Source organism: Ictalurus punctatus, chromosome 20 (genome assembly GCF_001660625.3).
Source record: "Ictalurus punctatus breed USDA103 chromosome 20, Coco_2.0, whole genome shotgun sequence".
Taxonomy (NCBI): Eukaryota; Metazoa; Chordata; class Actinopteri; order Siluriformes; family Ictaluridae; genus Ictalurus; species Ictalurus punctatus.
This window is the reverse complement of record NC_030435.2, coordinates 13,749,657-13,766,367: the sequence shown is the minus strand read 5'-3', so window position 1 is coordinate 13,766,367 and position 16,711 is coordinate 13,749,657. Positions and strand designations below refer to the sequence as shown.

Genomic DNA, 16,711 nt, shown 5'->3' with positions numbered 1-16,711 from the left:
ATATATACCAAAAAAAACATTTTCCCCAGATCACTGTAGCAACGGGGGCATGATCGGGAGTCAGTTGTGGACGGAGAGGAGGTGGGTTGAACCGGCAAGTAAAGCATGATTATTCTCACCTGTGCCTTATTATACAAAATTTACTTCTAATGTGTGTCGTTTTGTGCCTTCAGGGCCTCCTGTAACCCACGAGCAAGAGAGAGACAAAGTTAAGACCAGAATCAGAATAACTGAGCCCAGAGCTAAGTTAAGATTCCGACTGTCTCTCGAGTCTTCTTCCACACTCTCCTACACTGGGGTTCTACAATAACAAATTGCTGCTTTATAGAACACACAGATTTCTGTCTGATAAGTGTCGAAAAATCTGTGGTTCCATTATTAATAAAGTTGATACAGCTTTTTGCAATCATTTATTCAACAGAAATATCAATAGATGTGATATTATTCTGTGGAAAAAGTGAGTACACCCTTGGCCTCAGAAGCTAGTAGTGTTGGGACTTTGTCAAGACCAAGTCCTTAACCAATCGAGTCCAAGTCCAAAAGGTGCCGAGTTGGACTCAAGTCTGAGTCCTTAATGGCCGAGTCCAAGTCAAGTACGGCCGAGTCCAGAAAGTAATTAAATTAAAAAAAAGATTTGAAATTGCAAATGTAAACTCAACACTGAGCTGTTAAATTAATATTTTAACCTTCACAAACCAATGGCAACATCTATCCATTTTCTATACCGCTTATCCTACCGGGTTGTGGGGAACCCGGAGCCTATGCCAGGGAGCAACGGGCACAAAGCGGGGTATACCCTGGACGGTGTGCCAATCCATCGCAGGGCACAATCACATACACATTCACACACCCAGTCATACGCTACGGACACTTTGGACATTCCAATCAGCCTACCTTGCATGTCTTTGGACTGGGGGAGGAATCCGGAGTACCTGGAAGAAACCCCCGCAGCATACATTTTTTTCCTGTTGTTTTCTTGTAATCACGACTAAATTTTTGTGTCATCTCGACATAAGTTGTTTTCTCGTGATCTCAACTTAATTTTCTCGTGATCTTGACATAAACAAAAGCTGTTTTCTCACAACGTAAATTTATCCCGAGAAATGAATGTGAATGGGGCTGGTGTTACATGCACGTTGGCATGTTTGATATCATAAATGTAATAACTGGCCCTTGTAGAGATGAATTTTATATCCGCATTAAGAGAGAGGAGTATCGACCTCTCAAGCGTCGACACTAATATGATAATCGTCAATCCTGTAGGGATGACGTATTTTTGTAGACCACCCCAGAAGTTAGCATCACCCTGGTTCCCTCGACAAAAAGCCAGTAGTATTTTTCCATTGGCTTTTGGATTATTGCAGAAAATAAACTCCATGACCAACAAAAGTTTATGATTCTTATATGTTTCTTTCATTAAGGTAAGATTCATAAGATTTTGAGGCCTATGAACTATAAACGAACTACACCACGGTCGCATGACTGCAACGTCACCACGGCTACGCTTCCGACAACTCTTTCAGTCTTTACTTTAAAAAAATACATTTGAAAAATACTATTAACTGATAAATCTACAAGTTGGAAAGTTTGAGTTGCAATAGCACGAGTATAAACACTGCGAGGTTGTAGTAGATGAGTTTTCCTGTTAGGCGTGATGACGTTTAATTTCCCCGACAACATGTAGTCCCATTTAGCCACTTGTTAGCAACCGTCTTTTTCAAGACATGTATAAACTTGTAAAAAAAAATCCTGAGTGGGGTATAAAACGAGAACATATCTTGAGCTCGTGTTCACCACAGACTTTATTTCCGACATTTAACCCAAAAACCCATTCAAAAACCCCACTGACTTCAGGACGATGGATGTCCAGTATACAAGAAATTAAATCGAGATCATGAGGAAACAACTTTTGTTATGTCGAGATCACGAGAAAACAACAGAAAAAAATTACTAATGCATGGCTGCTTCGGGCTTCCATACCATTGACTTTGGGATGATGGATGTCGAGTACAAAGAAGAAAACACAGATCAGTTGGCAGGGTTCATTAAAGGAGGACATATAGAAAATATTTTCTACTGTATATTGGGGGGACACGACACCCCCCTCCCAGAATGCGTGGTTAAGCCCATGGTATTTATCCCCGGTCAGAACACAACAACAACAACAAAAACAACCTATACACGTACCACAATTAGGTTGTGGCAAATGTATTACCGTTAGTTTTTATTGCTTATTATAATACCACAGTGAACGCGCTTACCTTGGCTGTTGTCCTCCCAGAGAGATCCGTTGTATGGTTTTGACTCTGTCTTTTTCCTGTTCGAAAGTGAAAGAACAAATGAGTGTGCTCTGTGCAAACGATCGAGTCCTAAATATGGTCATAAAATTCCCCTCATAGTGAAACTGCATGTGTATTGGTGAAGTTGTGAATAGTCCATAACTGGTACGTTAAATAGGAGAAAAACCTTTGGAAGGTCGGATTTGTCATACCTGGATGCTAAAACCTTACAGATAACTTTCGGAGTTTATCGGTCTCGCTAATGTACTCCGAAATGTACACAACGGGACGGATTAGCTTCGACTATGGAAAGCCAAATGGGTCACATAGATTTAATTTTTTTTGTTTTTTTCATATACATACATACATACATACATACATACAATTACACACACACACACACACACACACACACACACACACACAATTATTGATTTATTTATTACATTGATAGTAGATTTTTCAAAGTAATAAAGCTGGTGTCTGATACTGTTTGAAGTTACATATTATATTTGGCAAATTGTGTGGTAACAAAAAAAATTATAATGTATGTACATTTAAAAAATATATTTATCCACCTGATAAAATAATAAACTATAATAATGCTCAACTATTTCAGAATTACATGGTTGTAATGTTCCATGGTTTTATACCATGTACTTACAGGCTTCAGGTTCAGAGCCGTGTTGTCGGCCTCTGGCGTGAGCAGGGCTTGGGAGGCCATCTCGTCGTCCTCAGGTGTGAGCAGGGCTTGGGAGGCCATCTCTTTGGTCTCTGACTTGAGCAGGGCTTGGGAGGCCGTCTTGTCGGCCTCAGACAAGAGAAGAGCATGATAGGCTGCCTCGTTGGCCTCTGGCATGAGCATGGCATGGGAGGCCGTTCCGTCTGCCTCTAGCAGGAACAGAACTGAGGTGGCCACGCTGTCGACCCCTGGTAAGAACAGAACTTGGGAGGCTGTGCCGTAGGCCTCTAGCAGGAGCAGAACTTGGGAGGCCTCATTGTCGGACTCAAACTGGAACTTGGTGTGGAAGGCCATCATGTTGGCCTCAGGCAGGAGCAGGACTTAGGAGACCTCGCCATCAGCCTATGGTAGGAACATAACTAGGGAGGCTGTCAAATTCATCAAAAGATGAATATGAGATGATGGATCATAATTTCAGCTTTCATTTCCTAATATTAACATATAGATGTGTTGAACAACTTAAAACATGGCACCTTTGGTGGTAGATTACCCAATTTTTAGGTGATCAAATTTATAGGACTTACAGTGTATGAAAGTACATAACATTTAACATTTGGTTGCATATCCATTGCTTGCAGTAACTGCATGAAGCAGGTGACCCACTGACATCACCATACTGTTGCATTTTTCTTTTCTGTTGCTTTTCCAGGCTTGCACTGCAGCTTCTTTCATGAAAGAAATGCATGCTCAGCTGGGTTAAGGTCTAGTGATTGACTTGGCCAAGCTAAAACCTTCCACTTTTCCCCCTTAATAAAGTCCTTTATTGTGTTGGCAGTGCTTTGGGGCCATTGTCTTGCTTCATAATGGAGTTGCTCCCAATTAGATTGGATGCATTTCTCTGCAAATTGTAAGACAGATTAGTGAGTCCACTCCAGAAGAAGTCATGCAAGCCCAATCCATGACACTACCTCCAATATGCTTGACTGATGGGCTATGTTTTCAATCATGAGCAGATCCATTCTTTCTCCACACTTTGGCCTTTCTGTCACTTTGGTAGAGGTTAACTTTGGTTCCAGAAATTGTGTGCCTCTGTATTTCTTTGCAAATTACAGTCTGGCTTTCTGATTCTTGTCATAAATAGTTTGCATCTTGTGGTATGGCCTCTGTATTTCTGCACTTGAAGTTGTCTTCAAATGGCGGATTGTGAAGGTTGTTGGTGATGTCACTAACTGATATTTTGGTGGTTTTCTTTACAGTGCTCACAATGTTTCTGCCATCAGCTGTTGTTGTTTTCCTTAGCCAACCTGTTTGGTGTCAGTTGTTCAGTACACCAGTGGTTTCTTTCTTTTTCAGGACATTCCAAATTGTTGTATTGACTATGCCCAATGTTTGTGCAATCACTCTGATTGATTTTCCCTCTTTTCTCAGCTTCAAAATGGCTTGTTTTTCTCCTATATACAGCTTTCTGGTCTTCATGTTGGTTTATCCTTTTTAACAACAAATGCAGTCTTCACAGGCAAAATCTAGGGCTCAAACCAAAAGTAGACATTCAGATCTATTCATTATTTAAACAATTTAACAGTACACACCTGGGCAGCAAATCACTCACATGTTGGGTGGTTGTGGCTCAGGTGGTAGAGTGGGTTGTCCACTAATCGCAGGGTTGGTGGTTTGATCCCTGGCCCATGTGCTCATGCAATGACAGTTCTGCTGCCGTGGGTGTGAATGGGTGAATGAGAAGCAGTGTAAAGTGATTTGTAGAACCGATAAGGTAAGGTAGTTATATGTGCAAACCATTTACTGTGTTCCAATGTTTTTGATCACTTGAAAAAATGGGTGGGTTCAAACAAAACGTGCCATGATCTCAGTTGTTTAACACATCTAGATGTAAATATGAGGAAATTAAATTGAAAACTGAAATTCTGATCTATTGTCTCATTTGCATCTTTTGATCTCAAACCCAAATGTCTTCAATTTATACCAAAAACAATAGAATTAGTCTCATTGTTCCAATACCTTGGGAGGGGACTGTACATTGATTGTAGTGTTGTTGTCCAATAAATTAATCATCCATCCATTCATCGTCTGTACTGCTTATTCCACACAGGTTAATAAATTATAGGCTAGTAGTAAGCATTTTTATGTTTGCATAGAGTTCATCCTTAGAAGGGCGTGATATTAACAGCAGTAATATCAGGATGCCAGTGAAGGTGAAAGTAAACACACAGCATTCTCTTCGATTTCTCGGAAAGTCCCCCATATACCGTAAATCACCACGTCATCTCACACGTGTTTGGGGGTGAACATAGCCTATAAAAGCTGCTGAATGCCTCTCACCACCATTGTGTTTTGCAGCAAGAGCAAGTAACGGTTTGCTTACTATACGGTATGAATTTGTTTGATACTTAATTTGTTCTTGCAAAATGCTTACAAACAATATAGTTGATGCTTGATATTTGATATTACTATTTGATATTACTTGCTTGATAGTTGATATTACAAACGATATTGTTGATGCACGACTTTATATATATATATATATATATATATATATATATATATATATATATATATATATATATAGTTGTACAAATGTAACTTAACATTCATCAACTGAATTGATTTATACACGATATTTTAATTAATGTATGCATAATCTTTCAATCAAGCAATATATATATATATATATATATATATATATATATATATATATATATATATATATATTCTGACGGTTTATTTTATTTTATTTTTTTTATTGAGTCTTTAAATTTATATTAAGACCAGGCTAAATTGTGAAGTTTTTATCAATTTATTATTCTCCCGCTAGATGGCGGTCAAATACCACAAATCTGGGAAACTAGCACACTCAAGACCATTTTGCATCTAGGGACCCTTTCTAGTGGAGGAAAATGTATTATATGGAGGAAATATGTATTATCTAATTATAATCAACTTATGTTTTAATAATATATAATAAGATATATGTATACATTTTTGATTCCTTTGGGATTTTATTTCCAATATTATTTTTGTATTTTATGTACACAATAATACAATACACAATATTACAATAATATTTTGTTAAGTGATTGTCATGATGGAGAAGGCTGAGATTGATGCAATCATAGTAAAGTTATCTTTACTTTAATGATAAATGCAGACGAATCCAAAACGAGAGACAGGTTCAAGACCAAAATGTTCAAAACAGGCTTAAGTCAGGACAAACTCAGGACAAACTGAGCAAAGACTAAGCACAGAAATCAGGAAACAAAGCAAGGTCAAACCAGATCAGCAATAACAGAGAAAGTCTTGGTAACATCAGGTGCATTGGACAAAGTGAAAGTCTCTTGTAGAGTCTGTCTGTCTGTCTGTCTGTCTGTCTGTCTGTCGCTCTCTCTCTCTCTCTCTCTCTCTCTCTCTCTCTCTCTCTCTCTCTGTGTGTGTGTGTGTGTCAGAAGTCTGGTGACTGTGTACATGTCAAGGTGTGTGATTTCATGTGGAGTGTCTCAAAACTCAAAAGGCCTTTATGACACTTGATGCTTAGAGCAAAATATCCTATTTTAAACAAAAAGACTATTTTTTGTAGAAATTAGCTGTTAGAACTTTATTTAAAACTTAGTAAACTAGTAAAGCAAAATAACTTTCTTTACCCAACAATAGTCCTATGACAATTTAAAAAAATATTGTTTATATAGAGAAACCAGACCAAAGTGCTACTTAAACAACACTTTGTTAAAAAAATATTTTTCTGTAAAAGTTCACAAAAGTGAATGTATAAATATGTTATAATAAACCTACAACTCAATTACACAGTTAAACAAGAAAGATACTGCATGAAGAATGTAAAATGGATAACAGAAATACCAGTCGGACAGGCAGTCAAATATGCTGATTAGATACTTCTACAAAAAACATTGTATCTCCGTATGAGAATGTATGTTTATCAGTGTCTACTAATAAAGTTTTCCTGTTAGCTGTAGAAGAATGGTAGCTGCTATCTAAATTAGCTTGCTACAATCTAATAGGACATATTAGTCTTGTCACCTTTGAACTGAAAAGAGAAGAATTATCTGCTGTTTTTTTTTCTTCTTCAAAATGACAACTATTTCTAGACTGAGATGCCATCAAGATGCCATCAGAGGAAAGCTCCAAAGCGGAGAAGAACGCCCCATGATGAAGCCACCTTTAAAAAGGTATTAAAATAAACAAATAATAATAATAATAATAATAATAATAATAATAATAATAATAATAATATATTAATGCAAAGACATTGCTAACAGAATTATTCTATGTGAAATGTGTTGTTTGCCTTGGTGTTGTATTGGAATTAAACAACATATATTAACTGTGTTGTGGTGATGATGTTCAGATGTTCAAAGCCATGGATGAGCCAGTATGTCTGATCAGCAGCGATTCTGAAGGACGGCTATGTGTCGTGAAGGAAGCTAAAGAGATTCTGGATGGGATCACTCAGCCAGTTATTGTAGTGTCTGTGGTAGGGCTTTACCGCACGGGGAAGTCTTACCTCATGAACCGCCTAGCAGGAAAACAAACAGGTAAGAATCAACATGTGAAGAACACATTACACATCTAGCAGTCTAGGTTAATTTGATATTAGCCTATAACACCTTGGTAACACTGACCTTCACATCCTAATAAAGTTTACCATACACCATATAAATCAGTAACATGTAGAACCACCTTTAGCAACAATAACTTGAAGTAAGCATTTTCTGTAGGAGTTTATCAGTCTCTTACATTGTTTTGGAGAAAATTTGTCCCACTTTTCTTTACAACATTGATTCAGTTCATTGATGTTTGAAGGCTTTCATTTATGCACAGCTCTATTAAATAAACACACACACACACACACACACACACACACACACACACACACACACACACACACACACACACACACCGCCCTTTAGAAAGAGACTTTGTGAAGTAAAGACTTTATTAAGCCTTTTGTTGTACTTTGTGATCCCAGTTTTTTGATAAGTTTTGTTTTTGTTATGAAATCCTGTTTACTGATCGCCTGAATCCTTGCCTGCCTTTGACTTTGAACTTGCCATTTATTTTGGAACTGTTTGCTGATTTTTATTAAAACTGTTTCAACTGCAATTGCATCCAGATCATCCTCTCCATTGTGACACGCAGCATCTGAATGGGCTTGAAGTCTGTACTTTGACTTGACCATTCCACCTTGTTTTTTTTCTTCTTTAGCAATTCAGATGTATGTTTTGCTGGTGTGCTTGTGATCAGCTGGTCCTGTGGCTGCAAAACAAGCACAAATCATTACCCCTCCACCATCATGCTTGACCATTGGTATGGGGTCTTTGTGGTGATACATTGTGTTAGGTTTTCACCAAGCGTGGTGCAGTGCATATTGCTGGAGCATATTGCTCCAGAATTGGAGTTTGTTTCAGATGCTGTTTTGCAAACTTAAATGATGCTGCTATATTCTTTTTGAAGAGAAGGAGCTTTTTCTTAGCCACCCTTCCATGAAAGCCATACTTGTGCAGTCTTTTTCCCATTTTGTGCTATCATGAACATAAACATTTAATGTGTTTACAGAAGCCTGTAGGTCACATAATGTGGTTCTTGGCTTTTTCTTTATATCTACGAGCAGTAAATACTCTGACCTTAAATTGCTAAAAGAAAGGGTGATGAATACTTGTCAATTATGCATTTTTACTATGTCATATATCAAGGAGGTAATGCTGGACTTCAGTTCCCATCAGCCACTGCACTGTACTACAGTATGTCACATGACCACCTGTACTTGAATCACTTTTCTGTTAACGAGCACACTTATATATAGCCATTTTTGCACTGCTTCTCTGTCTTACGTTTGTCTTAAAAAACCGTGTTCCATGTTACCGTGTTCATTGATCTTTTTTTAGTTTAGTTTAGTTTTTTTTAGTTTATGTTTAGTTTTTGCCTCGGTATTATGCCAAGTTGTCTTAGTGTCTGTTTTATTGTTTGTTTGTTTAATAAACTGTTTGAAAATCTGCGATTGCTTCCAAATCAACCTTGAAACATGACATACTAGTTAAAAATACATTTAAATTAAATTATAGTCCACAAGATGACAGAATATACAGTGTCTAAGAAAAGTCTATCCAAATAGTGTTACCACACATTGCATACATGCCTTCATCACAAAGGTTAAAATAATGTTTTATTTACACTTACACTACATAAGTTGTATTTTTGTGGTTGTTTCAGGCTTTGCACTAGGCAGCACCATAGAGTCAAAAACTAAAGGCATCTGGATGTGGTGTGTTCCACACCCCATTAAATCAGGACACACTCTGGTGCTGCTGGACACTGAGGGACTCGGTGATGTGGACAAGGTATGGACAATATCTCCATAGCAACACAATACCAACATCATCTCCTGTGACAACAGTGACAACAGTGACAATAGTGATAATAGTGATAATAGTGATAATCTCTTCCTTCTCCCCTTCCCACTTTCATGATGATAATTTTCCACAGTCATTAAAATTGCTCAACAAATCCAAGTCGCATTATAATATATATAGTTTTGTGAGTTGGTCATGTAAAATATAGAAAAATAAAATAAAAACCAGGTCATTTTGATAAGCTTACAGTTATATAATTGTTTATATTAATGGATGACTTTTTTTTTTTTGCTACACTGATGCTGTATGTATGGATCAATCACATGCTTCAGTAGAATGCCAATTTTTTTTTTTTTTTAATGATTGCTTGTACTGATGATTGAGGAAAAATGATAGTCAGCTTTATAGAGTGTGATGATCTGTGTCAGATCATTTAAGCACACCAAATCACGTTTAATGGCTTTTAGGGTGATGAAAAGCATGACACATGGATCTTCTGCCTGGCTGTCCTGCTCAGTAGCACTCTGGTCTACAACAGCCTTGGGGTCATAGACAACAATGCACTCGAGAAGCTACAGTATCCTTTACTGAATAACACACAAATACAGTACACAAACATAAGATACACATGATAGTGCTGTTTTGTTGAACAATACTCCCTGCAGCTATGTGACAGAACTGACTGAGAACATCCGAGTGAAAGCACAGAGAGGTGCTGGCGATGATGACTCAGCAGAGTTCATGCGAGTCTTCCCCTCCTTCATCTGGTCCGTGCGAGACTTCACGCTGAAGTTGGAGAAGGAAGGCAGGGCTATCACAGCTGATGAATATCTGGAACGTGCTTTGGAGCTTAAAGCTGGTGAGCAAAGACAGGTGCTATGGTTTCTAAATATTCCTGCATGTATGGCTATTTTCAAATGACTAGTTATTGACATAAATTATTTTATTAAAGTAGGTAAACTAGACTCTTGGCAATAAAAATATGAAGAAAGTAATGTTTGCACTAAACTGTCATTCAGATATCAGAGTTTTCTTCTAACTATGGAAACTACAATGACTAGGATCATAAAAGGAATCCCATCAGAGCAGAGCATTGATCTACATTGCAATTGCAGCCTGGCAATCACCAATAGACAGATGTACATACTGAATGTATTTTGTAGTTACAGTTTATTACACATTTTGTTATATATATGCAGTGCTATGCAAAAGTGTTAAATCCCCTTAAAAACAGATCTTTATTAAGTAAACACTGAAAAATGCTGTTGGCATAAGTATTAAACCCTTTGGACAAGTACTTGGTAGACCCACTTTTGCTGCAATAACAGCTTTAAGTTGCAGTAAGGTCCTAGCAGCTTTGCACACTGTTTGGGAGTGATTTTTGCCCATTCGTTCTTCCTGGCAGATTTGCTTAGGGTTCTTCAGGTTGGTTGGACATCGTTGACTGCAATTTTCAAACAGTGCCACAGATTCTCAATGGGATTCAAATCTGGACTTAGCCACTCAGCCACCTTTTTGTATACAACTACTCCTGCATTACTTTAGTCTTGTGTTTGGGACCACTGTACCACCACAATTATTTATTTATTTATTTATTTATTTATTTATTTATTTTAGCAGACTGAATCAGGGTCTCTTGTAATATATCCCTGTATTTTGCTCCATCTATTCTTCCTTCAATTTTGTCAGGAAATCCAGGTTCTGAGAATGAAAAAAAGCATCCCCAGAGTGTGATGCTGCCACCAACATATTTCATTGTAGGGATGCTGTTACTGGGGTATAGCCTAAATTAGACTACACACAGCACTTTGAAACGAAATATAGAATCTTGATCTTGGTCTTTTCTCAGCAAAAAAACACATCTTTACTGGGTCACTGTAATGTTTTCATACTGCTCTTCTTAAGCAATAGTTTCTTTCTAGCCACCATCCCGTACAGTCCTCAGTTATGCAGACCTCGTGATATGGTTGCCTGGTGCTCCTTCACCAGTGTCAGTCTTGTTTTTGCAGTCTTGAGTTTTGAGGGAGGGCCTTGTCTAGGTAATGGTTGGGTGGTGCGATGCAACTTCCACTTCCTCACTATTGATTCAATAGTGCTTACAGGGAAGTCCATCCTCTTATATATCATTTTATACCCTATTCATAATTTATGAAATCCTAAAACCTTAACTTTAACTTCCTTAAAATGCTGCTTAGTCTTCATTTTCACTCCTTTCCTTCATACTGACAGTCTCTTCAATGTCAGTTCAACTGAGATGTTTTTTTGTCCAGAGAATGGGAGCTGTTTTAAAATTTCACAAGTGAAGGCCAATTATAAGTCAATTGTGTCCTTGTTAAGACATGATATTTCATCTGGAGCTTCTGGAACCTGTAGGTTGGATACTTATGAAGTAGCATTTTTCAGTTTGTGCTTTTCTTTGAAATTCACTATTATAGACAAAAGTATTGTTGACACCTGACCATCACATCCATATGTGATTGCTGAACATCCCATTCCAGATTTAGTCCCCCTTTGTTTTTATAATAACCTCCACTCTTCTGGGAAGGCTTTCCACTAGATTTTGGAACCTGGCTGTGGGTAATTCTCCATTCAGCCAGAAGAGCATAAGTGAGGTCAGGCACTGATGTCAGATGAGGAGGCCTGGCACTCCAGTCGACATTCCAGTTAATCCCAAAGGTGATCAGTGGGGTTGAGGTCAAGGATCTGAGCCAGCCACTCAAGCTCTTCCACACTAACCTTGGCAAATCCATGTTTTTTGGACCTCGCTTAGTTGGGTCCCTTTGTTCCAGTTAAATGAAATCTGAATACTACAGCTTGCAAAGACATTGGATACAAGTCTGTGCTTCCAACATTTTGGCAACAGTTTGGGTAAGACCCACATATGGATGTGAAGGTCAATTGTCCACAACCATTTGGCCATATAATGTATAGCTGACCGATAATTAATTTTGACATTGAAAATTCACTGTAAGAGAACATGAGTTTTCAATAAAAATACTGACAGGAAGAATATGTGTATTTATCATTTGTTGTTCAGACAAATCTGATGAATTACAATAATATTGAATACTTTTGCAAGCTACTGTACATACATATTCAGATGCTAAAACAGATTATGGCTCACGATGTAGTTGAGCATGTTATATTTGTAAAATGAGTTTTTATTTATTTAGTTATTTTAAATACATTCTTAATTAAATGTTATACTACTAGTAATGAAATGTTATAAAAGTCACTATTTTGTTTGTCAGAAACAGCAAAGGTCAACAGATTTTAGACGCCTCAAACAAAATCAGGGAGATCACTTGACTTATTCTATAGGCTGCTATCTATTACATTTTTAGAGTAACCCCATAAATTTGCCCATATCAGCACTTGTTGCAGTTCTTTGTTGCATTGTTGCAGTCGTTGTTGCAGTTCCCATTTTGACCACTAGGTAATAATAATTATTGAAGCCAACATCTTTAGCCAGGAGAAAATCAGGGGAAAATTGGCCTATGGACTAAGAGTCACTGGGAAAGAGCCTGTCCTGATGTTGCATCCAGCTAGTTCTCTCCAAAATATTGATGTGAAATCTGACCATGGGCCACTGTGCTCAGTTTTTAAAAAGAATGAGAGGAGCAGATTTGAGTGCATATTACCCAACCACACCTCTTAATAATGTATTCTTTAGCCCAGCTAGATTTTTTTTTACAATTGTATTGCACACATACACAGAACAGGTGAGATAAGTCCTGTAAGGTGCCACATATTGATTTACACACTAGATAAATGTGTCATACTATGGAGACTAAAATGGCAAACACATGTTTAAACCTTAATCCTTTCTTAAATTTCTAGGTTCTTCCTCTAGTCTTGAGAAGTTCAACCTGCCCAGGCGCTGTTTGCGTCACTTTTTCGCAGAACGTCGGTGTTTTGTATTCCCACGGCCAGCCGAAGATGATGACCTGGCAAGAATGGAGGAGCTGTCTGAGACGGATCTCAGGCCACGATTTCTGCAGCGTGCTGAGGAGTTCTGCAACTATGTGTTTAGCAGTGCCAAGCCAAAAACCTTAACAGGGGGGCAGATGCTCACAGGCAGTGGTCAGAAATCACCCATTACAGCTCCATTCTGAATGAAAGGCAGATTATTTATTAAATTGGCAATGTTGCTGTCTAAAATGTGAGGATTTTTGCTTGTTTTGTCAGCTCTGTGCATTCTGGCAGAGTTGTATGTGGAGGCAATTCGTAGTGGCCGGATTCCTTGTCTGGAGAATGCAGTGGTGTCTTTGGCTCAGATCCAGAATGAGCGGGCAGTGAAACAGGGCCTGCAGGTCTACCAGAGTCAGGTTGAGTTAGATTGCCTTCCACTTGACCCATCTGAGCTTTCAGATATCCACAGAAAAGCAGAGACTGCAGCTATCGATGCCTTCATCAGCATTTCCTTCAATGATACTGAGCAAAAAGCACAGCTGAAGCTCATGGTACCTTACAAACACAAAGCATACACGCACAAATACACACAGAGAAATAAAATTGGTCTGTAAAACCTTCTGACTTTTTGTATTAACATTTAAGATTAGTGGTCATACATAGTATTCTCTCTCTCTCTCTCTCTCTCTCTCTCTCTCCACTACAAGGAAGAGATCCAGACTGTGTATCAGGAGCTGTGTGGTCAAAATCGAGAAGAATGTTCGAATGTGTGTAAGCTGGAGCTGACACAGGTGTTTACTCCTCTGGAGGAGGCTATGAATGATGGTTCATTTATGCACCCTGGAGGATACACAGAGTACCGTGATAAACTCCAGAGCTGCACAAATGAATACAGAGCACGCACACACAAACAGATGATGGTATGACAGCAAATACATTTTCTTTTTTGTCTGAACAATCCCTTACAAAATCAGAAGAATGACGTAGATTGTCAGAAGTTATTTATTTCTTTATATAAATGTGGATCTAATAATTGTGAATACTATTATAATATTTTAAATATTTCTGAAAACTTTGAAATTGAAGCTCCAATAACATTGCTTAATGATGGTGACAACCTTTCCTGCAATATTTTTATTTTCCAGTTAATTTTGTTAATAAACATTCTTAAAAGAAGTTACTGGAATATTGAATGTTACCCTTGTTCAGTTTACGCTCACAAATCACAGAGGTGCAGAGAAATAAGAAAATTGGGTGGATTGCTATTTCATAGGTGAAATACAATACGTGTGTGTGTGTGTGTGTGTGTGTGTGTGTGTGTGTGTGTTTTACAGAGTGAGGAAGTGTTGAGTGAGTATCTAAAGGAGAAGGATCAGTTTGGGAAGAACATTCTTTTAGCTGATAAGCACCTCACTAAAACAGAACAGAAAAAAGAAGGTATACATACACGCATGTCTTTTAGCTATTCTCAAACTCAGGTGTCTCAACAATTTAGTGCTAAGAGAGGAACTTGGTACACATCAGGATTGTGTGCATAACTGTGGTGAAACCTGGAAAAAAAAGTCACACAGTACTTCAGAATGTTTCAAATCTCTTTTTACTGTGTCTGTGTATATAACCAGATGTGTTTATATGCTTCCCAGTGGAGCGTTTGCGAAAAGATGCTCTAAAACTGGAGAACGAATCTTTAATGAGGAAGAAGAAGCTTCAGGAGCAGGCATTCCAGGACCAGCAGAGGACCTATGAGCAAAACATAAACCAGCTGCTGGAACGCATGGAGAAAGAAAGGAAGACAGCAAGGGAAGATAACGAACGAGTGCTGACGGCTAAACTTAGGGTAAGAAATGAAAGACATCAGAACTATCAGAATCCAACATACAGTTTATTTATACACATTTTATACACATTTGTAATTGAAAATGTCAACACCAAGCATTTACAGTAAAATATATGACTATAAATAGTAACAATATACATGTAGTAAAATATATTAATATTAATAGATCATAAAGCAACATCACATTTGTATTATAAACCTTAATGGTTCATTGGGTTTTTACCCACAGTAGGTTTTCCGGTCTCAGTTATTTGGCAGATATTTGATACCTCTTATTTCTTGTGCCGAGTTTACACTACACGATTTTAGGCCTGATTTTCACTCGCCGACAGTTTTGTGGAGATCACCGACAAACGCCCGAAAGCGTAGGCAAACTATAGCTCGCTCTTATGAGTGATGAACGCAATGTATGAATGATCAAAGACACGATCTGAGAGAAGCGCCAACGCATCGCCGCTGTCAGCGAAATATCTAGCATGTTCATACCTGGACCTGTGTGCGATTCCAAATTGTGTACGGTGAATGTGTTTTGACTGAACAGAAGTGCAGCCAATGAGAGAGCAAAAAACGCGGCACGGCCCGGGATGTCTCAGAGGGATGAGTCCTGATGTACCTCCAAGTCTTGCTGCCTGCATCTCCCCAACAATTCCCTCCTCCATAGTCTTTTTTTTTCACTTTGTTTTTAAGTATATCGCAAGCTTCTTGCGGTCCGCCATTTTCAAAACCCCGCCCCGACAAGCACAAACACGCCTACTCACATGCGATCTTGTGTAATTCTCATATCACTTCTCACCTGTACTCTGGGGTGAAACGTAATTTGGAGTCCAGGCGTCGTCAGGGATTCGTCAGTGGTGAAATGTTTTGTAATGTGTTCACCCATGTCGATGATTGCTCGTGTAATTTGAAAAATTACTTAATTACGTATGACTTCCATGACAAGACAGACAATTGTGTGATGCGAACGGTACCACAACCAGATGTCTTTGAAAGTTGTGTAGTGTGTAGAAGCCATAAGGTGTTCCTCACAAACATATACCAGCTTTAAGTTGCCTTTATGAATATCTTCAGGAATATTTCACATGATTAGCCAAAATTGACTTCCCCAAATCACTTCCTAATAAATGTATTTGCTCACTACTGTACTAGGGTATAATTTTGAAACAATAAAGTGCACTTTATCCACAAAAAACCCAAAGGTGTTTGAAATGTTTTGATATACTTACTCCGTGTGTGTGTGCGCGCGCGCGTGTGTTTTGCAGGAACAGAGCGCTCTGCTGGAAAAAGGATTTAAGGAAAAAGCTGATATGATGAATCAACAGATTTTAAGACTGAGAGGAGAGATGAACAATGAGGACCAGTCAAAGCGGTCTGTACTCAGTAAGGTAGTGAGCAGTGTGGGCACTGCAGCTAGTCTGTTCCTGCCGGGCATCATCCCTAAAGCTGCCGGTTTGGTCACATCATTCTTCTCACGGTTTCTTTGATTATCTAATTGCTCAAGGGCCAAAAGATACAAGTTGTTGATACAAGTTTTTTGTAAAGAAATTTTTCTGCAAAGCTGCTTTGAGACAATGTCTATTGTAAAAAGCGCTATACAAATAAAATTGAATTGAATTGAATTGAACAA

General features: G+C 38.2%; 2 protein-coding genes across 6 annotated transcripts in view; one reads left to right on the top strand and one right to left on the bottom strand.

The window, feature by feature from the left end:
• The window catches only part of LOC108280461 (guanylate-binding protein 1), a 15,689-nt gene extending 13,114 nt beyond the window's left edge, over window positions 1-2,575 (bottom strand). For 2 of the 5 annotated variants that reach the window (XM_017495443.3, XM_047162541.2), the window contains exon 1: window positions 895-1,084. In XM_017495443.3, the coding sequence (XP_017350932.2) occupies window positions 895-958 (64 nt within the window). In that variant the 5' untranslated portion in view covers window positions 959-1,084. Of the gene's footprint in view, window positions 1-8; window positions 109-894; window positions 1,085-2,261; window positions 2,465-2,491 lie in introns of those variants that run through there. The other 3 variants (XM_017495444.3, XM_053673632.1, XM_017495445.3) reach the window with 3 other exon arrangements.
• LOC108280460 (guanylate-binding protein 1) lies at window positions 1,290-16,711 on the top strand. The gene is made up of 13 exons (XM_047162542.2): window positions 1,290-1,421; window positions 2,946-3,368; window positions 7,077-7,157; window positions 7,337-7,523; window positions 9,199-9,326; window positions 9,806-9,915; window positions 10,004-10,197; window positions 13,179-13,421; window positions 13,527-13,801; window positions 13,958-14,170; window positions 14,585-14,687; window positions 14,894-15,087; window positions 16,347-16,711. Exons 2-13 carry the CDS (start codon window positions 3,366-3,368, stop codon window positions 16,566-16,568), a joined length of 1,953 nt encoding a protein of 650 aa, XP_047018498.1. The 5' UTR covers window positions 1,290-1,421; window positions 2,946-3,365; the 3' UTR covers window positions 16,569-16,711.